Below are 23364 nucleotides of genomic sequence, written 5' to 3'. Positions count from 1 at the left end.
TTATTTACCTTTCAATGTTATCCCATCTCCCATTCCCCGCAAACACCCCTTATCCCATCCCCCCTCTTTCTGCTTCTTTGAGAATGTGCCCCACCATCTACCCATTCCTGCCTCCCTGCTCTAGAATTCCCCAACACTATGGAATCGTAACTTTCAGGGACCAAGGCCCTCCTCTTCGACTGATGCCTGACAAGGCCATCTTTAACTCAGGTGGAGCCATTTGTGTTCCCAGGCTGGAGGTTTAGAGCCTGGGAGCTCTGGTTGAGTATTTTGATACTCCTTCTAAGAAGGACCAAATCACTTTGGTCTTCCTTCTTCTTCTTGAGCTTCATGTGGTCTATGCATTGTATCTTAGGTATTGTGAGCTTTTGGGCTGATACTCATTTATCAGTGATTGAATACCTACCATGTGTGTTCTTTTGTGATTGGGTTACGTCACTCAGGATGGTATTTTCCAGTCCATCCATTTGCCTAAGAATTTCATTAAGTCATTGTTTTTAATAGCTGAGAAGTACTCTATTGTGTAAATGCACCACATTTTTTTTGTATCCATTCCTCTGTTGAAGGACATCTGGGTTCTTTCCAGCTTCTGGCTATTATAAATAAGGCTGCTATGAACATAGTGGAGCGTGTGTCCCTGTTGTATGTTGAAACATCTTTTGGGTATATGACCAGGAGTGGTATAGCTGGGTCCTCAAGTAATACTATGTTCAATTTTCTGAGGAACCGCCAGACTGCTTTTCATAGTGGTTGTACAAGCTTGCAATCCCACCAACAATGGAGGAGTGTCCCTCTTTCTCCACATCCTCGCCAGCATCTGCTATCACCTGAGTTTTTGATCTTAGCCATTCTGACTGGCATGAGGTGGAATCTCAGGGTTGTTTTGATTTGCATTTTCCTGGTGACTAAGGATGTTGAATACTTCTTTAGGTGCTTCTCAGCCATTCGAGTTTCCTCAGTTGAGAATTCTTTGTTTAGGTCTGTACCCCATTTTTTAATAGGCTTATTTGATTGTCTAGAGTCTAATTTCTTGAGTTCTTTGTATATATTGGATATTAGCCCTCTATCGGATGTAGGATTGGTAAATATCTTTTCCCTATCTGTTGGTTGCCACTTTGTTCTATTGACGGTGTCCTTTGCTTTACCGAAGCTTTGCTGTTTTATGAGGTTCCATTTGTCAATTCTTGATCTTCGAGCATAAGCCATTGGCGTTCTGTTCAGGAACTTCTCCCCTGTACCCAAAACTATGGAACACTCCATGAATTTGCATGCCATCCTTGCACAGGGGTCATGCTAATCTTCTCTGTATCGTTCCAATTTTAGTATGTGTGCTGTCGAATCGAGCACAAGAGAGTATATTCTTAACATCCTTAAATGTCATTGAAAGTTTTATAGCCACCAATTTCCAAGGTTTTCAGACTAATATAAGCTCTTTTTATATTTGTTCATTGAACTTAGACATCTAACACAGGCTTAAAAACATATTTTAGTTTCAATTAGCATCAAACTAGTTCTTTTTAGTCATTTAGTTCCCTAGGACAAGATAGGTCCAAGGATTTGGGTTGAGCTAGAGAACTACTGAAATAGGGGGTCTACAACCCCCTATTCACAACAAAATAAAACACCATCACTTTAAACTTTTTGTTACTTCGCTTAATTCTGTTTTGCCTTTTAAAAGGTTTATTCTAAGTCCAAGAATTTAGGATTATTAAAGTTTGTTTTAAAAATACTAATTGCTTTTAATTTTTTTTCTCATTTTCAGGAAAAAGAATTATTTTTGTAAACTGTTAGTTGAAGTAGAGTTAACAGATATGTTTCAGAAGATACTCTCATGAAGTTTTGCCTTTTAAATTAAGACTTAATTTGTTGAGACCAGACACAGTGACACACACACACATTAAATGCAGCAAACTGGAGACAGAGGCAGGGTAGATCTCTGAGTTCAAGGCCAGCCTGTCTATGTAAAGATGCCCTGTCTCAAAAAATAAAATAAGAACATACCATGTTAGTCTTCTATGAGTTTTGCACTTCTTTTCAGTCAGCATTATTTGTGAAATCAGCTTATGAGTGATCAACAATCAAATCTGAGTGTGCTGGAGTTCTGTACTACTTAGCTTGAGGTCATCTCTAGCTATAGGAAATGTCACTGAACAAATGAAGAAAAGCCAGACCCTTTATACATTATGTTGTTTGTGATTTTTGAACAGTTACTGAGAATCTGATCTATTTTGTTTTTACTTAAGCATTTAAAGTTGTTTCAATCTTAAGTAATACTTTCATCAAAAGAGTGATTTTCTTTGCCATTCTTTTTATAATACATCCATATTTTCATATAAACACTTGCTATGTTCTCAATTACAGGTTTAGCTCACAGTAATTTATTTTCAGTAACCTCTAAGTCCTGCACATGTATGACACATGGTAGACACTTGGAAATTTAATATATTATGACCTTTCATATGCTGTGCTTGATCCAACCCCTGGGTTTAAAAATATCCTGTTGAATTACTTTGTTCTCTATGTACAGTAACTATATATAGTTACTCTTTTCAATACTGTATTTAGAATTATTGTTTATGTATGTGCATATGCACATGCATGCCTATGTGTGAGTACACGTGTGCCAGGCCATACATGTGCTATAGCATGTTTGTGGAGATTAGAGGACAACTTTCATCAGTTGAATTTTGTGTTCTTCTGTGGATTCTAGAGACCAAACTCAGGTACTAGGCTTTCATGGGACTTTTTTTTTTTTTTTTTTTACTTGCTGAGACAGATTTCATATCTTAGTATCTTTTTTTTCTTTCTGTATGTGTGGGAATGAATTCACGTGTGTGCATGTGAAGGATCAGGTGTCATTAGTCAGACACTGTCCATATCACATCATGCACCCCAATCCCACTCATCTTCCTGTCCCTTTGTTTCCATCCTCCAGTCTTGCAACTTCCCACACAATGAACATAAAATAAGAGTTAAAAACAAAACAAAAACAAAAAAAAACAAACCAAAAACCATCTTGCAGTGGAGGCTGTAGTGTGCTGTAGTGTGCCACATAGTATATACTCTTTTGTCCACCTGTCTTTACTTGCAAATGTTCATTGGATTAGTCATTGATCTGTTTCTAGGCCTCTGTTTTTTGCTACACTGTTAATACTGGATCCTTATGGGGACTAATTTTGGATTTCTTTTTGTTGTGTCCTGGAGATACTGCAGCTTTGGATCTGTAAAACAGACCCTTTCATGTACTTCAGCAGATCATAGATGGGATAAACGTAGGTATTGTAGGCATACCTCTCCCCAGAGGTGTTTCAAAAGAGCTGTTGCTAGGATTCTAATAAACTAATATAGGGAGAGATAGATAATACCAGTAGGAAAATAAAAGCAATTAGAAGTTTTCAAACTTCAATATAGAATTTCTTGATAAAATAAATTTGATAACTAGATGATTTTTCCTGAGTATGTGTTTGAAGATACGACCATGGAGATTTCCTATTGTAGAGAACCAAGTGATGGGAGCCATTTGGAAAAATTGGGGTTTGCATACTATACTATACTATACGTGCAGATCAGAGTTCGAGGGGGACTACTTAGTTTCTAGCTTCTTCTGTCCTTGAATAAAGAACTGTGTCAGGGACATATGACAGGGCAGTGGGATAGGAGCAGTTTATAAGGAGGGATCCCAGGAATGGACAGGGGCCTAGAATGTTGGGGAAACACATGTACAACAGCCCTGGACCATGAGGTTCATTCATTTACATAGGATGAATCTTTTCTCCCCCCCCCCCCCCCCTTTCCAGGTTTTGTTTTTCCCTGTATTCCCTTTTTGTTGCTTGTAGGCCAGGGTAAGGGGTCCCTGTCATGTGTGCTTCCTGGCGTCTTTCATGTTGATGCTACTCTATTCCTCAGATGGTCTAACAGACACACATTTGGCATCCAAGAAAACTGGAAAACAGATAAGCCTGGAAAAAAATGTTTGAAGAAATCATGGCTTAGAACCTCCGAAATGTGTTGATAGACATAAATAGGCAGGTTTTAGATACCCAACCAGCAGCATTTAGAATGAACACAGAACACAGTGTACACTGAGTTGTATCAGAACAGATCTTTAACACCAGATACCAACGGCCAGTCTTATCTGAGTGTGGTTCATATTTATATTCTCAATATTTACAATGCTGAAACAGGAAGATTATGAATTCAAATGTTGTTAAAGTAGTAAATGTAATAGATCATTTAACCATACAAACATTGCCTAGAAGTATAGTTAAAAAGCTCCTGAGGCAAAGTTTAAAAGTGAAATATAGCCCATGTATATTCATATATATTCATATATCCATACATAGAAAGACTCTGCTTCAGAATGAAACCTTGATGCTTTTGAATATTTGCTTCCCAGATCACTAGCCCATTCTTTTTTTCGTGAGGGCCTTCATTTTAGTTTAGTTTAGTTTAGTTTCACTATCTGTATTGCATGAAAACATCTTGAAGGCAGAGAAAAGAAAATTATACATGAAATATTAAATGGCTGATTTTGTTAACAGAAAATAAATGGGAAGGGAAAATAACTTCTAAATGCTAGAAGTTAAAATAGCTATCTGAATTATCTAACTATCAAAGACTGTCTCTTAAATGAAAGTGAAAAAAGATACAAGAACTGATTGCCAGCATAAGACACAAGAACTGATTGCACTAGATAATATGAATGAGTGTTCCTTTAGGCTAAAGAAAAATGTTAGTCATTAAAAATTGGTTATTTAAAAGAAAATGGCTAACACTGGTAATAGTAGATATTCTAGTAAATAAAAAAGCCTCACTGGATACATTATAATTTCTTATAAAAGACAATATTTAATGTAGATTTCTTTAATTATATCAATGTATATATAGACCTATGTGGTTATAAAATTTCTGTTATGTGAAATAGCAAAGAAGTAAATGTAAGTAGATCATGTACAATTAAAATTTGTATTATAACCTTCCCCTTCATGATAGCAACCATAAAAATATTACTAAGAATTATAATTAGAAAGTTACCAAAGTTAAGTTTAAAAGTAAAATGCATTTCTAGAACATGCTACAGCAGTGAGGCTAAAGAGATGGCCTTGTGGTTAAGAGTGCTTGTTGCCCATGCAGACATGCCCACATGGCCAGACACAACCACTTTTAAACTCCAGTTCTAGGGTATGTGATGTCTTCACACTTCTGGTAGTTCCTGCACACACACCTGGTACAGACATACAACTAGGCACACATGCATCCATTAAAAATATAATGCCTGAGTTTAAAAACCATACATACTGCTGGATCTGATATGGTAGAGAAGAAAGTATTGAAAGAAAGCATAGGAACAGCAGAATAGTTGCACACATAGACTATTAAATGGAGTAGCTGTAGCTTTAGCCCTGCCCCAAATTGCTTAAATAACAGTGGAAGAAACCCATCCCAGAGCTTCCAGGTTGCTCTTATTAAAGCCTATCAAGAGATACACCATCCAAAAGAGAAATACTGTGAGGTTGAAAATACAAATGTAGAAACAATATTTCTAGAAGGTAGCAAGCAGGTGTCTCTATTGATGTAAGATAAAAGACTCTCAAAAGGAAATAAAGGAGATATTTTATAATTGTAAAGATATTTTGTAATCTATCATGATAATGAAACAGCATAAATACAGCTTTATACATGAGCCAAAAAATTAAATATAGGCATAAACAGTAGTTAATTCCACAGTCAGAAGTAGGTTTTGTTTGTTTTATTTTTGACTGAAGAGGAGGTAGACTTTATTCTCAACACTTTGGCCTTCTTCTGGCCCTTGTTAAATATTCTACCTAATCATTAGAAACTTTATATTTTCTTTTAAGTGCACTACAGTGGAACCTATACTTGTCATAGGGTATAAAAAGATGAATTGTATAACTTAAACTTTGATCATCAAGGAATTAAATACCAAATATTTTGAAAATAAGTAATACAACTTTCTATGACTCATTGGCCAAGACATATGGAGGAAACCAGAAAACATTTTTAGTTGGATTATAAAGAATACAAGACAAAAAAAATTGTGAAGTTAAAAACTTGTTTAAAAGGGACTTATTTGTAAATGTTTTACAAGCTTAGAAACATCAAAAATAAACTAAGCTCTGTGTAATTAAAAAGGAACTAAGAAATACAAGATGGAAGATACTGAAATTGAACAAGGAGAACAGAGAAATGTAATGAAAATGATTCTTTGTCTTTCAGAGTCCTGATGAAATAGATAAAGCTCTAATTAGGCTGATATATAACAAGTAGAAAATACTGAAAACCAGTATCTGAGAAGGTGAAGAATATACTAGAGATCCTGTATTTATTAAAAATTTCTTGAAGGGAATGCATTACATGAGTAACATTTTGAGACAAGGTGTCATGTAGCCCAGGATAACTCTGAACTCTTAATCCTCCTGTCTCCACCTCACAAGCTCTGGGATTTTAGGTGTGTGCCAGTATCTCTTGCTCCATGAGGTAATTTAGGACAAAAGTTAGGTATTTTATATGAGAATAATAGATTTTTTGAAAAACAAGTTATCAGGAAGCAACAACTACACAAAATTGACACTTTCGTGTCATTTGAACGGTATTTTCAAAACATGTAATAGAATAAATCACAACATAATTACAAAAAAAAAAAAAAAAAGAAGCAACAAATCCTTAAGGTCTGAGCTGTATTTTAAAACTTTCCTATAAAGAAAAGGTTATACTTTTGTGTATTCGATATTTAGAACGGAAACATGTAGGAAAAGTTTCATATCTCCCATGGTCACAGATAGCAAAATAACTAACAAATTTTAGGGAGTTTAATTGAAATATATAAATAGGTTACTGCAACATTTACCAAGTGATACATGTTTTGCAAGAGTTGTTTAGCATTTCTAAGCCAGTCAATGAACGAAGTCCATTATATCAGTTGGGTCAAAACTCAGAATTGTGACTGTGTCTATAGCTGCAGAAAGACAAACTTGGCCATATATTCATAACTGACCCCCGTCACCCACCAGGGAACTACAAGTAAAAGGAAACACTTTCCACTTGCTAAAGTTCATCTGCAAAGTCATTAGAGCAGCATAAAGTAATAGTACTGTGTCTTCCTCTTGTGCTCACAAAGATCTCAGGGATGTTTGGTTTTATCATGTCCATTCTTGTTGGAACGAAAAGATAGCCAGTGCAAGAAAAATCAAAGACAAAGCTGGAGAGGTGGCTCAGGAGTCAAGAGTGCTTGCTGCTCTTGCCGAGGAGTTGAGCTTGCTTTTTAAGGACCACAGTCAGGCAGCTCACAACCACCTGTAACTGCAGTTCCCCTGGGATCCAGTGGCCTTGTCTGTAATCTATGGATAGTCATATACAGATAAATGCATACATAAATTTAAAATAATAATAATAATAGGAGGAGGAAGAACAGGAAGAGGAGAAACACCACATAGAACAGAAGATAATTTAAAACTCTTTTCAGACTTGATTCTTTATATAGAAAATTCTAGGGCATGATAAATGCTGTATTTACCAAATACTATCACTGAAAAACATGTAAAGTAGAAAGTACCAGAAGTGACAGGAAGGTACACATATTCATAGTGAAGCAAACCTAACAACACCATACTGAACAGTGAATGAAGTTGGGTGCTTGGCATACTCACTATGTGTTTTATAAGAAAAGTCTTATCAGATACAGGAGCCTCAAAGGTTCTTTGTGTTCCAGAATTCGACTTAAGATGAAAAATTAAGTGTCCCTCAAAGTGGCGTGTTTTCATGTCATGAAGAAGGAACACTGAAGTAGATGAAAAACTAGAAAAATAAAAGCAATAAAGACAAGCTGTGATAGGTATGAAATTTATTGAACAAAGACACTGAAGATTAACTCAAAGGATATTCCTCTGAAAATTAGCAAAATACTAATCTGAAAAGAGAAACAGCACATTTATTGTCTTGAAAAGCAGTGTCATTTTAACAGGTTTTTCCTAGATTTAATCTTATTCATTGTATTCTGTGGTAATAGTAATATATCAGTGTTCACAGTTTATTTTTATTCAGTCATGTTTTATGCCATAGTAGTCTGTGCTGTTGTGTGTGTTGATAATGTAGCTGTAGTGGTGAAATGGTTAAGCCTCTTTGGGTCACGCACCCACCCAAAAGCTCTCATGAATGAAACATCCACATGCATGTGTACACACACACACCAGCTAATTTTGATTTGCCTTGACTAGCTCAATGTCTGGGCACTTCTCAACCTCCCCTCAACTAGCGCACACTCTCCTCCAATATTCCTGGCAACACCTTCTAAATCTATATTTTATCTTTGCTGCCTTGTTACCTTTGGGCAGCCGCTGCCACTCCCTGTCACCAGAATAGGGCCACTTTCCCTTTCTATGTACATTGCTGGATGATTTTTCTCCTGCAGTTCTTAAATCTGATTCCTCTCCCTCCAAGTGAAGGCAATCTCCAGTTACTATCCCTCTCTCCCTTAGTCCCTTGCCCATGAGATCTAAAAGTCCTGCCTCCATCTCCCTGCTTAGCCATTGGCTTTAAGGCAATTCTTTATTACCAATTGCAGCCAGCTGGGGGTAGGTACTCTCAGGTCTGGAGGTAGCTTTTGGGAGCCAAATTAAGGCAAAGTATTAGAACCAATTCCCAGCATGTAGCAACTTTTAAGAATAATCATGTTTTCCCCAAAGCTATTGGAAGTTTATTGCCAGAAACTCTAAAATGTCTGGATTTTCTTTTTGTTTTTTTTTTGTTGTTGTTGTTGTTGTTTTTGTTTTGTTTTAATCTTAATCTTACCTAAACTTAACAAGTTAGCTTGTTGCCACAATTTCTCACATATTGGTAGAAGTCCAGTGCTTCCTGAATTAGAAGCCAGGTTTTCTGATTGATATAAAAGCAAGAGCTCATATTTACAGCTAGTCCCTGAGTCTGGTGTGCACCAGCAATGCAGAAGGTATGATACTTGCTTCTGTGACTGTATTTGTAAGAGGAGCATTGGCCATGGACCATGGCCTTCTAAGCAAGCAGCAGACAAGATTGTCCTACCCCATCATCTTTCAGCATTCTTAGCATTCTCTGTGACTAGAAACTGGTTGAAGAGATGACTAAAAGTATTTAAAGTATCTGGTCACAGCAGCAGTAGTTAGGCAAGAAAGGCAATACATGACGCCCTTCAGCATTAATAAGACATGTCCAGCTTCAAAAATGTTGCTGTGCTACTTAAAAGAATGTCTTAGAATTTGTCCTTAAGATGACCGAGTGGGTGACAGTGCTTTCTGAACCAATCTGACTATATGAGTTCAACCCCTGGAAACCTTTAGTGGAAGAGAGTGGATTCTCCAAAGTTGTTCCCTGACTTCCCTTTACAGGGTCTGGGACATGCATCCCCCATATACATCATACATGCAATAAATAATAAATGAAATGTAGAAAAGAAATATCTTAAAATAAGTGAGATACTACAAACAACTCCAAAAGTATAGATACTGTATAGATGAGGACAATGTTAGGAAAAGTACAGTGAAAGATTTTAGAATTATGAATTTGAAAACGTGTACAATGGTTTTTTTTTGTAAAATACTACTGTTTCTATAAATACTGTTTATGATAAATATATCATTCCTAGATTTGTTTTATTGATTTTTTCTGTTGTAAATGTCCAATTTATAATCTTTAATGACCCCACCATTGTGTGTGTGTGTGTGTGTGTGTGTGTGTGTGTGTGTGTGGACAAGAGCATGAGGCTGGGTATCTTTTTCCTTAGGTTTCCATCTTATCTACTTGTCTGTTTTATTTCATGTGTATGGATGTTTTGTCTGCATGTATATCTGTACTCTGCAGTGCCCACAGGGAACAGAAAAGAGAGTCAGATCTCATGGGTCTAAAATTACAAATAAGGCAACCGTGAGCTGTCCTGTGCTAGGAATCAGACCAGGTTCTCTAGAAGAGCAGCCAGTGTTGTTAACCCACTGAGCTGTCTATTCAGTACTTATTTATTTATTTTTTTAAGGTAGGTCTCTCACTGACCCCAGAGTCCATTGTTTGAGATAGATCACCTGGCCATTGATCCCTCTAGAGCCTGTCTGCAACACATGTTAGCACCCTCTCCCCAAAACATGTCTTTTATAGAGTGCTAGGGGTCTGAGCTTAGTTCCTGTGTTCACAGAGTTCCTATGTTCACATTTTATTTGCTGAGCTATCTCCCAGCTCTAATGACTGTTAACTTCTGACTACATAACAGCAAATAGAGACTTTCACATTGTTGGAAAGATTTATTTTTATCCTTATAAATAAATGTCTTTCAGTTTTGTTCTAGAAAGTATTGAATTAGTTGGAAAAAGTTTAGCCCCCTTAAATCTTGATTTTGTAATGTTTTAGGCAATTACTTGCATAGGGGCTCATACTAAGTTGAATTGTTTCCTTTTAATGTTTCCCTGTTGATGAATCATGAGATGTTTCACAGTCTATGATGTGGAATTCTTTGGAAACTGATTCCTGGCCTGACCTTTAGAATCCTCTGCCCAGCCTATCTGGATCTGTTGAGTTACAGTACCTGATGGGATCCTAACAGCTCTCCAGCAGTTCTGAGGTCTGCCTGCTTTTCTCTCCTGGACTCTTTTATCTTTTTTACTCTTGCTATCTTTTAGTATCTTCTAGTGGGCTGAGACTAAAGCTGTTGAGTATTGTCAAGTTGGGCAGTTGCAGCTGGTCCCTGTCCTCTCAACATTGTTATTTCTTTTCTTCAATGCCTAATTTCTAGTAGCTTGGAATTGTTGCCTCATATACTTTGATTGTTTCAGATAGAAACAAATAGTGAGCATTGTTCCTGGTTCTTTGTCTCAGTTACAAATGAAAGTCTCTTACACATATATGAAGTTAGGCATACAGGTAGTTTTCCCAAGTCTACTTAATAGATACATAAAGATAAACAAAAATACAAATTTTGGTGAGGAATACAAGCATTCTTTAATATTAAAATATAGATTTAAAATTGTCACAAAAGTATTTATGTTTTGTATTTGACATGCAAATGATTTCAGGGTTCCCAATTTTTTTGATTCAGTGAGTCTTTATCCTCAATGCTCTTCATGATGCATCCTGGGTAAAAAGAAACAGCTTATACTATCATTTATTAAATAGAACTAATTGGTATTTATATAATCTCTTAAACCGAAAATATTTTAAATGGCCAGATTGTATTTGTTAGTTATGTTTGTATTTGGCTTGAGTGCTCTTCAGATTCTCTGATGATACAATGACACCATTTTACTCTACATTGATATTGTATGGAATTTACTTTTTAATACAGTTCTGCCAAGATGTATTGCTATAAGGAATGCGATATGATCTAGTAATGAAACAGATAGGCTTTGGGCTACTAGTTAACATACTGTTTGATTATTTCTGTTTTACTTTGAAACATATTCCTTTACTATGTAGGTGCATTTTCCTACAGAAGTTACTAACTGATAAAGCAGAATACTATACTTGATAAATCTTATTTTTGTCTTCATTGTTTGTCCTCAATGTGAAAAATAATAGGAAAGCCTTTTTTATTATGACAGTTTACTTTCTTTGACTGTAATTGACACATTGACTAATGGCTTTTACAAGAAAGGTCTAACAGTGGGTATTTTTGTTGTTTACCTCTGATAATTTGCTTTAGATTTGAGTAGCAGTTATATTTATGATCACATTCTTAAATTGTTTCAAGTTTAAGAATTTGTATATTTATAAATTATGTAAGTGTGCATGTGGCCATGTGCCCTTATAAATAGTTTGATAAGGCTTTCAGTATGTACATGCATTCCTTGCTTTGTAACCAGAAGCTAGCAAAGAAATGACATAGATAATTTTCTATGAAACATGTATTTAGGACTTAATACAATGCAAGAGTGGAGTTTATTTTTACTATTTCCTTTTTACTATCTCAAAATTTTGTATATACACATCACACACACACACACACACACACACACACACACACACACACCCCTATGCACATCAAATCCAGCACACTAGATTCCCCTCCAGTTCCTCCAGGATACCCACATACATTGACCCCAAGTTTTATATTCATCTTTTAATTTTAAAAATCCCACTAAGCCCGTTTAGTGCTGCCCATATGTGCATGGCATACAGACATCCACTGGAACATGGGCAACAGCAGTGGCCATACCCCAAAGAATAATGATGCTTCCTTGCTGAGCAGCTCTTCATTGTATATACATTTTAAAAAGTAAAAGCCACTGGAAATATAATTAAACCAATATCTAGTCATTTACTGTGCTTTATTTCCATTTACTACTTGAAATATAGAAACCAGTACTTCATTTACATGATGAGATCTATTTTCAAAATACTTTTTCTAGGGTTGACTGGAAACCGGTGTTATTTAAATCTTTTGTAATGAGTTGGAGGTATCACTAAAATTGGAGGATGAAAGTTTTGATTTATTTCCCATATTGGCAGCTTATTTGCGTGATACTGCTAAGTGACTTGCTTAGCCTTGGTAACTTCTCTCATAAGTAAAATACAGAAGTACCATGCTTTTCAGAGTTATTCATTATAGTTAAAAAAAAAATGGTACTGCATGTTTCTTAGAGTAGCAATACTATCTCCTGTGATTGTTTTGGTCACTTTTATCCTCAGCTGGAATATAATAGGTGCAGCAAGACGGTTTGCTGAGTTCTCATTTGACTGACTAGTTCCATTGCAAGGCTTTTGTTTACTTTGGAAAATAATTGAAAAGCTTTGTACTGTCATCCTAGAAACTATGGCTTTAAGTAATTGGCACTAGGTGCATCTTACAAAAAGGGGTATTCTGTCTTTGAAAAGAAAGTATTAGTAACATTGTGCTCGCTCTCTCTCTCTCTCTCTCTCTCTCTCTCTCTCTCTCTCTCTCTCTGTCAAGGAGGAGCAAAATAGAGGCAAGCCCAATTGGGAGCATTTAAATGAAGATTTACATGTACTAATCACTGTGGAAGATGCTCAGAACAGAGCAGAAATCAAGCTGAAGAGAGCGGTTGAAGAAGTGAAGAAGTTACTAGTACCTGCAGTAAGTAAATTTTCATCTTTTGAAAAATTTTTTACCTTTTCCTTTTTAGATTGACTTGAAAATGTAATGTTAATAAAGGATGGGTTGTTATTTGTTAGAGATTTTATTTAACCACAAATATAAAAATAATATTTGGCTCATTAAACATATAGTATAAAAGACAGGATTTTTCAAATTCTTAACCAGGAATCCCTGCTTATTTTTGTGAAGGAAGTGATGTGGTAGAGAAGCAAGGCTAATTAGCCTACTTCTTAAAAAATACAGTTGACTTTTAAGTTGCTGTAAGAGGAGAATAATCTAGATTTAGCAATCAGGATGCTAAAAGTTTTTGGTTTGTTTGTTTTCTGTTTTCTTTTTCTTAAAGTTAGGTATGCTGGGCATGGTGACACATGTATGCAGTCCCTCTCCAACACCCAAGAGGCAGAAGCAGGCAAATCTCTGTGAATTCTAGGCCAGCCTTGTTTACATAGTGAGTCTAGAATAGTCAGGGCTATGTAGAAAGACCCTGTTTCAAAAAACACCAAACAAGCAAAAAACAAAATGAAAAAAGGTTAAATAATAGTAATTCAGTAATTCACTAGTTTTAGTGTAACTAGTGCTGTGGGAAAGTAGAGTTTGCTCATATGCTAGGTTTTCTTCCAGCATATTTTTTTCTGTAAATAAGTTAATGTTGTATAGTAAAACTTTCTAATTGCATAGTAAAATCTGTGTTCTTACTGAAAGCTGAGTTTTACTGCATAAGCACCAATCTAAATGCTTTTTACACTTATCAGCTAACAAACACTGTTAAAGGTCATATTTAGGAATCTTATGTAAGACATTCTTTCTCCCTGTTTTCTTCCCTCAGCTCTTCTTGACTTTTTTTTATATTGATGCATAATATCAGAGTATTGTTTTTTTTAATGGAAAATGAGAAGAAAGTGATTTTAAGTAGATTATGAAGCCATCTTTCTCATGTTAATAACATGGAAATATTTCAGTTGGCTGCTCTTAAAGAAGCAACGAAAGTCTGTTGTTAGTATGCTGTCACCAGAGCCATTTTGTTGCTCCCATGAATGTGTTTGGGATCTACTGCTGTTGTTTATGTCCCAGTGATATATTGTCCTCACTATATATTGCTCTTTATTGTCCTCATTGTCCACTTTCTAAGTGAGCTCATACATTAGAAACATTTTCCCATTCCTTTGACAAAATTGGTTCCTTGTAAGGAAAGAATTTGATATGGATTCTGTCGATAGATACCTAAGGAACACGGACATGTAGATTGTTTGTAAATACACACTGTTAAATCTTATCCTCTTCCCTTTCCTTAGTAACTGCGTGGTCTTGAAAAGCAGTGCAAAGGGGACTTGTGGTTACAGTTTCATAGACAGGAGAGTATCACAGTGCTGCGTATCTAACAACACATGTGTTTAGCAAAAAGAAAATGGTCTAATGGTTTACTGTTTAAGCATGTAATTTTTCTAGCCATTGCTTTTTAAATTTACTTTTATTCTAAAAGATATTCTAGAAAAAGAACATTGATTTTGATGGTTATTAGTCAATTCTAGAAAATTTTGGCCTCTTTAATTTAGTGGGAAAAAAACTAGTGGTGAGATAAGACTTTGGGGTACCCACTCTTTCATTTATGGAATTTCTTGTTGATCAGTGAGCCTGACTTGAGTTTGGTCCCAGGTTCAACAGTGGTAGGAGAGAACCAAGTTCTGGAGGTTGTCCTCTGAATTTGACACGAGAGCTGCGGCACGTTTTAGAATATTTCCCACTGCACTTCTGCAGAGTTCCCTGAGCACAGAAGTGAGGGATTCAATGGAAACACTCCATTTAGGACTGAGTGTTCCAAGCAAGGGCTCTTCGTCTGTACATTTTCCAATTGTGTCTCTATAGCTGTTCCTTTCTACTGCTTCTTGATAATGGCTGGGCAAAACACTAATCTATGAGTACAGCTGAATGTCATTAAAAGACATTTTATTGTTGCATTCTTTTAGCAGAACAGTAATATTTGGATTTCTGGTCTCAGGTTCCTGGCCATCTGAGGAGTGTTGGGCATGGGTTCCATCTCATGGAGTGGGCCTTAATTCCAGTCAGATAGTGGTTGTTACTCCCATAATGTTTGTCACTATTGCACCTGTGTATTTAATAGGCTACTATTACAGATCAAACAGTATGTAGTTGGATTGGGGTTAACCTGGCTCCTCTTGTAGTGTGCAGAGTCCTTCTGCTACCATGAACACCAGTCAGTAGGAGTGAAGGTTCTAGGTGGGCACCAGCCTACCTTCTTGTTGAATGAGTTATTTAGGTATTGCCTCCAGCAATAGGTAGGACATTTCCATCAGTTTGTGAAGAGCAGACAGTAAGTAGCTTCAGCAATATATCCTGGTTGTTGGGGTTCTATGGAGCTCCTTTGCCATGAGCTCACTTGAATGCAATGCATTTCAAAGACTGGATGTCTCATTTGATCACTGGTGAGAGGTGTTTGCTTGGTACTTTGTCTCCCTGTCATTTACATTTCTTTCATACATATTTTGTGAAGCTTCTACTATAGAAGGTTTCTGTACTATCCCTCAAGTGACCCTGAGTTTTAGCTGTCTCTGCTCTTACTTCCTCTCTTACCTCCCTGCCCTTCCCTCTTTGTATCACTTCAGATTGTTTTCAGTTCTTTTGTGTTGGAAGTCTTCTAGCTGTTTGCAAACAATAAATTGTTTTTAACTGTATTTATTCTGCTGTTACAAAGCACTAGAGTTTATTCCTCTTATCTACCTGTAATTGTGCACCTCTTAAAATACCCCCCCCCCCCCACACACACACACACACTCTTCTGTCTTTGTATTCACTATCCTACTTTCTGGGTCTGTAAGACCAGCTGTTTTAAACTTCATCATGTGAGGGAGAACTAATACAGCGTTTATTTATATTAGCTATATTTGTTGAAAAGAAAATTCAGAAATTTAACTAGAATTAGTCAGATGACTTCTACTTATACTTGAATTCTGATGTTAATGTTACCTGTTTATTTTCTAAGTGCATATTGTAGAAGCTAGAATAATTTTTCTAGTGTGACATTACACAACTACAGTTTTCTATGTCCTGAAAGAGTCATTAATAGTGTTATTCATGGTTTCCCCTAGTTGACATGCTTTAAATGCCAACATATGTATGATTATGCTATTATCAATCATTTTTATTGTTTCTTGCTTATTAATAGCATTATAGATATTATCTTTGTAAGGAAATGTTAGAGGCTGCCTGTCTAAATATTTTACAATGTTTCCAGAAACAAAATTAACCTGACTAAATGTGTGTGTTTTTATGCATGGGTTTATAACAATACTACATTGAGTGTTTACTTTTGTATATCTCTAAGGCACAATAAAGGAGATAGAGAACTATGGATTGAGGAAATGCTGTTTGAGTTAATGATTACAAAATGCTTTTTGAAGAAATGATTTTGAGAAATACCTAACTGAAATGTGTAGTACAACTATTTGCATATCTTAGGAGTTTTCTTAGTTACCAAGAACAGAAACTGCAGTGGTCATGTCCTTTTTAGAAAATACCATGGTGCCCAGAAAAGTTGAGTGAGCTGGAGATATGTGTGAGGTAATTAGGAAGGTAAGTTAAGGCATTGTGTCTTTATTCTGAAATAGGTTGTTGGGAGAGATTGAGGACAGGAATGGCATGATTTGATGCCTGCTTCAATGGATTCTTCTGGTTCCTTAGCTAGTAGGTTTTGAGAGCAGTGGTGAAAGCTCAGATGCCACGTAGGAAGCATTCAGTTCAAGTGCTTGTTCAGAATAGGTCATGGCTAGATACACAAAAGTTGTTTGAACTAGAGTCAAGGATGATGGAGGTGTTTGATGAAGGATTTATTTTAAAGGTGAAATTAGTTGACAGGAATTTTGATTAGACTTAATATAGTATGATATGTGGTGCTGTGATGCCTTAAAGCAGTTGATGCTGCCTTTTATATTTACATTGTTAGAGACAAAGAAACTGGGTTTAGAAATGTGAAAATTGAGAAACCAGATGAGTTGTTTCATATGGCAGTAACAAACAGGAATTTGATTGGAACATGGAGCCATCATATCCTGAGCATTTAGAGCCATAGGACTGAAAGTGCATATCATCATAAAACTGGATTAAAATTACTCCTAAGTTACCTTCTAGGAAATTTGTACTAGTGTAGCAGAAAATGCTTGCTGTCTAATGGTTTCAAACCTGGGTGTTTCTCAGGGTTTACATCCACAGCCAAGTTCTGTAGGAAAATATGAGTAATTTTGCTTTGTTTTGTTTTTTTAGCCCTGCTTGGCCTGGAGCTTACAATCTCAAGTGCTGGGAGTTACAAGCTAATGCAGCAACTTCTATTTCTCTTCTTGTCTCATCTTCTATTTCTTGTCTCATCTCGTCTTTTTCTTTTATTTTCTCTCTCTCTCTTTCTCTCTCTCTCTCTTTCTTTCTAGCTATGTTTTGAAGTGAAATGCTACATTCTCTGCTCTCATCTTGTTGCGGGGGGATGTTATTTTACTTATGATATCATTTTAAGATTGTTTTTGTTCTTACATTTGGCATCAGTCTTTTCTAGAAAGATAAAAGGACAATTCTATGCCCTTTTTGTGAGAAAGCTGAATCTAGGTGGTGTGGGGTGAGGCATGGAACACTGTCAGCATTGCTTGATCTAAGCTTTATAGTTAAATGAAATTAAGTATTTTGTTTGTGGTTTTATCTCTGCTGGATCTTAAGGCTCATAAACCTGACAAACGTTATATTCTCAACTTCTTGTGACAAAGTTCTAACCTGTCTATATTTGAAATGTTAAATGTAATATTTAGTAAGTCACATTTGGTTGTGTGTGTGTGTGTGTGTGTGTGTTTTAAACTAAAAAAGTTGTTATGTGTGTGCATACAGGGAATGTTCCTTTGTTTGAATGGGGATGCACGTAGGGAGGTGAGAGGATAACCTTGGGTATTGTTCTACACGTTTAATCTTGCTTGAGTAGGGTTTATTGTTCCTGCTGAGTATATGAGGCTTCTTGGAGTATGAATGTCCAGGTGTTCTTCTGTTTCTGCGTCCTGTCCCTCCATAGGAACACAGGAAATCTAGATATGTGCCATTATACCCAGTTTTATGTGTCCACATGCATGCTCATCAAATACTTTCCTACCTTCTGGAGCAATATCCAAAATCCAAAAGTGTGTTTATGGTTTTTAACTTTAGTTTTTTTTGTTTGTTTGTTTTGTTTTTTGTTTTGTTTTGAGACAGGGTTTTACTATGTAGCTCTGACTATGAAGACTCACCTGTTCTAGAAGCTCAAAAGATCTTCTTGCCTCTGCCTCCACAGTGCTAGGATTGAAGGTCTATAACATCAATGATGCTGGGCTTAAATTTGAGTTTTAAAACAACCTTAAGTAGATTTCATTCCTTTTGCCAGTAAGCATACAACAAATGATATACCAGGTTTCCCTCCAGAAAATAGTTCACTATTCAAACCTAACTTCATAATTAATAAAGGTTTTGCAATGGCCACACATCATTCATTAGAATCAGATATTTAGTGTTGAGACCCGCACTAGTCCCTGTTCGGGCGCCAAAATATGTCGCGGCCCGAGCAAAATGTTGAGGCCTGGGCTGCCCCGCTCACTGTATCCTGGTCCAAGCTGCCGCTCTAGTCCACAGGTCGGGGTTCAGCAAGAGAGAGAGTGAGGGCGGACTCGAAGAATGGAGACCAGACAGAATGTGGTTCAATCCTGTTTATTCTTCAGTCTCTCTTCTCTCCAAGTCCCAAGTCCTAAGTTCCTAGTCCCTGGTTCCTAGTCCCTAGTGCCTCCAAGTTCCAAGTTACTTCTTCCAATTGCCTGCTACCTAATGCCTAATTCCTACCCCAAGTTGTACTCCAAGTTGTACTCTCTGAAGTGTCTCCTAAAAGTGTCTGATTCTCTACCGTCTGCCTCTGCCTTTTATATGTGTCACTTCTAAGCCATGCCTTTTGGTCACACCTATAATCATGCCCTTAGGTCTTATCTCTAACTCTGATCTCTACACTTCTAAGTCATACTCTTAAGTCACACACCTTTAATCTCACACACCTTTAATCTCACACACCTTTAATCTCACACATCCAAGGTATCTAAACCAAGATTATCGGAGTGTGCTCAGCTGTTGTAGGCTATTGTAATCCAAGTCTCATGTCAGGGTATATGGCTCAAGATGGCTGCAAAGCTGATAGCTGCTTTCTGCTAAAAGTCGGCCCCCAACAATTTAGAAGACTTTTTTGTAGCCAAATAATGTTTTTGTTTCACATTTGTTTTGATATATTACTTTAATCCTTTTGTTTTCTAGTTTACTGGTAGACCATGTATTAAGTAGGTATGAGTACCTTTTCTCATTTTATATATAGTATTTTTATTGTACAAGTCTGTATTCATTGTCTTCAAGTATCTACCACAAATATACTCAAAAGTCTTTAGATACTTATCCTTAACAGAAATTGTTGATAATTCTACCTCCTTTCTTTGAGGGTATGCAAAAGTGGGGTTGGAGAGGCAAGGTCTTCCTGTGTAGCCCAGCCTAAAGCTCAGGATCCTCCTGTTTCAGTCTACTACCCTGAGTTCTAATATTAAGATCTGAAACCATCATGCTAGGCCTCCATAAAATATTTCTGTAATACATGTATCTGTTTCCTTGAGTTGGAAGAGTATCCTCTCTTGTCCTTTCAAGTAATTCTCCCTAGTAAGCTAGTAAAGTTGATATATTTTTTAAATGTCAAATATTAAAGGAAATCATTCAGTTTTATTATTTTACTCAAATAAAACTCGAACTGCACCACACCAGGTTCTCTGAAAGTGGTGGAAGAGGAAATGAACTGTTTGGTTTTAAAGTCTTTGCTGTATAGTACAGTCTCTTGACATTTTAAAAATATTGGAATTTTGAGGTAGGTTCATATAAGTTCCCTAATGTATCTTATAAATGGGAGGAGGTTTTTTTTTTGGGGGGGGGGGGAGTTGTCCTCTCAGAGCTGAGCGCTGTGATGATAGAAAGGTGGATACTCAATTATTGAGTTATCTCCATAGCTCTGAAAAACAGTTTCAAGGCGCTAGGTTGCCATAGCAGATGTATGAAGATGTAATGTATGAAGATACATTAAACAGAGCTTACATAGGAAGAAATAATGACTTGTGTTAGGGCTTGATACAGTGGCAGCATTATTTTAGGTACATTTATAGTAGAACATTAGTATTACTTGGAATTATTGGACTATAAGATCATTGGCAAACCAGTTTATTTTATTTTTTTTTATTTTTCCTAAATGGACTTTTAAAATAACTTTTGCAAAATGTCAAAAGTATTTTGTATTTGCTGGCCAATTAGGCTCTGGACAAAATGATTACTTATGATTTTGATTTTCTACAAATTGTTTATATTAGTAATTACATCACAGAAATTTCATAAGGCCTATGACATCTATGTTGAACTATGTTCTTAGAACTAGAAGACTTGGCCCCTTTAAAAATAAATTGATCTGTTACCAAATTTATTGGGGGGCAGAGTTCTTAAAGTCTTTGCATAGCACTCATCTATTTACAAGTCAGTTAACAGACTTGTGAGCTATGGAAAGATTCACTTCCACGTAGAACCTTTCAAATTGTTTTTTATATTTTATCTCACAGAAAGATAAGACATTATCTTGTGTATTGGTTATTTTATTATTACCCTGGCACAAACTAACCTCATCTGAGAAGAGGAAACCTCAGTTAAGAAATCACCTTCATGGCATTAGTCTGCGGGCATGCCTGGGGTGTATTTTCTAGTTGTAATTGTTGTGGGCTTGTACAAGGCATGTACATGAATGGTGCAAGCCAGTAAGCACCATTCTTCCATGGTGGCTGTTTGAGTTGCTGCCTGGAAGCATTGGCTTCCCTGGTGGTGGGACTGTAAAGTGTGATCCAAGTAGCTTTCCTCCTCATGTTTGTTTTAGTCTGTTTCTTACCACAACAGAAACCAAATTAGGAGGACATCTCCCAATTCTGTATTCAATGTTTTCTTTTTTCTTTTACTTTTGCTACATTAATGTTGTCATACATTACACATTTCTAGCTTTGTTTTGGTTGGTTGGTTGGTTGGTCATTTTACTTTTGTGGCATGGTATCATGACCTGTTTTCAGTTCTTGGTATTTTATGTACTTACTAAAGTAGTTGGTTTGGGTTATGCTTTTAAGTTAACCCAGCTTCTTGTCTCTTACTGGGTTTCTCAAAGTTTATTTTACTTTTAGTTTGATTCATATCAAACAATACTTTTTTCTTTTTGTGATGTACCTCTCCCCTTTTTGTATTAGCATAAAAGCTTTTAAATACAAATAATCGTTATATTGACATTCAGAATTTCTTTTGTTTTTCTAATATCCTAGTAGTCAAAATATTTCATTTAGTGGTCAAATAAAATTCATTTATAATTTCTTTTTATCTTAGTAAAGCTATAGGATCTGTAACAATGGTCTTTTTCATCATGATGTCAACAATTTGTGATTTCATTTTTCTTGATCAGACTTTTTAATCTTCTAAATTTCAAGTTTTGATTTTTGTTAACTTTTTCTTTTTCTGTTTCATTGACCTGCTTTTCTTCTGCTTTATTTGAACTTAACTTTATTTGGACATTTTAAAGTAAAAGGTTAGTAATCTGACACCTTTCTTCAATAGATAGAAATATGGTTATGCTACTTATTACTATTTATTTCAAAGTATTTTCTAATTTCTTTTGTAGTATTTAGAACTTCTTTGTATCTCATTGGTTGTTTTTAATTTAGTATTCTTGAATACATTCTATGTGTTTTTGTCTTTTAAAATATGATTATATTTTTATATTATGTACCTATTTAATTTGTTAGGTAGATCTAGGGCTCTATGCCTCACAAGTATGTCTGGCAGGGACTCACTCTACCTCTGAACTGTACCCACAGCCCTATTTATAGCCCAGTGATATTGTCTGTTTTGGTGAACATCTCATATTTACTTAAGTATCCTTGTATATGAATGTATATTCTTCAATAATTGGGTCTTTAATTTGTAAGTCTCATTTAGATAAAAGTTGGTTGTGAATGTATCAGTCTTTTCATTGGTTCTAAAGATTCTCTTCTGTGGCACTGAAAGGGCAGATGGACTTGGTGCACACATGCATGTATCTCTTATTGACAAAACCTGTCTGAACAGGGTTTGGCATTAGTGTTTATTTTTCTGCATGGTAGCAGCTTTCCTCTTGTAATTTTGACCTTTAATCCCTCCCATCCCCAAACACCAATTATTATATTCAGTTTTCTACAGACAGTATGACTTACAGTGTGACTTACATGCCTTTGATGGGTGTTGTAAAAGTGATTACTTTAGCCGTGTGAGAGTATGAGACATTTGTCCCCTTTTACTCCCTGTTTTTCTGTGTTAAAAGGATTGGTTACCTCAGCTGCAGCGTTGGAGAAGCCAGTTACAGATTCAGTTCCTAATAATGGGAACTATACATAAAATGAATCTATAGAGTAATTATCTTCTTGATCCACAAAATGTGAACATGTCCTAATGAAACCCATTATGCACCATTCTAACTTTAATGCAATGTTTAGAAAAGAAAATGGGGTGGGAGGACAGTAGACGTTTTTACACACATCATTTCAGAAGGGATTCAAAAAATTCCAGATGAGGGAAAACAGGATATTGTTGCTAATACGAAGACTTAAGAAGAAAGTGGAGATAAGGAATATGTGCCTTAATCTCCTAATCTTTTTCTAAAGGAAAAGAATTTCCATGTGTTATGCCAGGACTAAACTGGAAAGCTAAACTGAAAAGTACTAACTTACTAGAGAAATTCATGGTATCGAACAACTTAAATTTTAACAGACTCTGACATACATAGATGTCATTACTCTCAGACAGTTGATAGTGTTTATCTTGTGCTGTATAGCTTTATGGTAGAATCCTCCTCCTGTTTTCATGTTTACTCAGAGCTATTTTGAACTTAAATATGAATGAGTTTAAATATATATTTGATTTTTTTAGAAGCATTCATAGGGATCTAATTTAATATGAATCAAATAGTTGGTTTTAATATATTACTACAAATTCACAGTGGAGGAAATTGAAATTTTAAATTGTGCTGATTAATCAAGGAATATTGTTAAATTTAAAAATATTTATCATAACAAAATCATTTTAATTTTCCTTTTAGAAAAACCAGTTATCTCTGTCATTGAAACTGAGAAAAAATAAAGAGAAAAGAATATTTTACAATATATATTTGTATATTTCTCAGGAGTTCT

At 35.8% G+C, this 23364-nt stretch overlaps 1 protein-coding gene and 1 non-coding gene across 8 annotated transcripts in view; one reads left to right on the top strand and one right to left on the bottom strand.

Annotated features, from left to right (window-relative positions):
* Positions 1-23364, top strand: part of Qki (QKI, KH domain containing RNA binding) — a 109955-nt gene that overhangs the window by 64516 nt on the left and 22075 nt on the right. For all 7 annotated transcript variants that reach the window (XM_076926636.1, XM_076926634.1, XM_076926639.1 and 4 more), the window contains exon 4: positions 12926-13069. In XM_076926636.1, coding sequence (XP_076782751.1) covers positions 12926-13069 — 144 coding nt within the window. The remainder of the gene's footprint in view (positions 1-12925; positions 13070-23364) is intronic.
* On the bottom strand, positions 1241-1347 carry LOC143440193 (U6 spliceosomal RNA). Its single transcript, XR_013108035.1, has one exon. It is a non-coding gene; the product is annotated as a U6 spliceosomal RNA (small nuclear RNA).

The sequence above is a fragment of the Arvicanthis niloticus genome, chromosome 28 (assembly GCF_011762505.2).
Source record: "Arvicanthis niloticus isolate mArvNil1 chromosome 28, mArvNil1.pat.X, whole genome shotgun sequence".
Taxonomy (NCBI): Eukaryota; Metazoa; Chordata; class Mammalia; order Rodentia; family Muridae; genus Arvicanthis; species Arvicanthis niloticus.
Note: the sequence above shows the minus strand (reverse complement) of the source record. Positions and strands in the feature narration are given on the sequence as shown.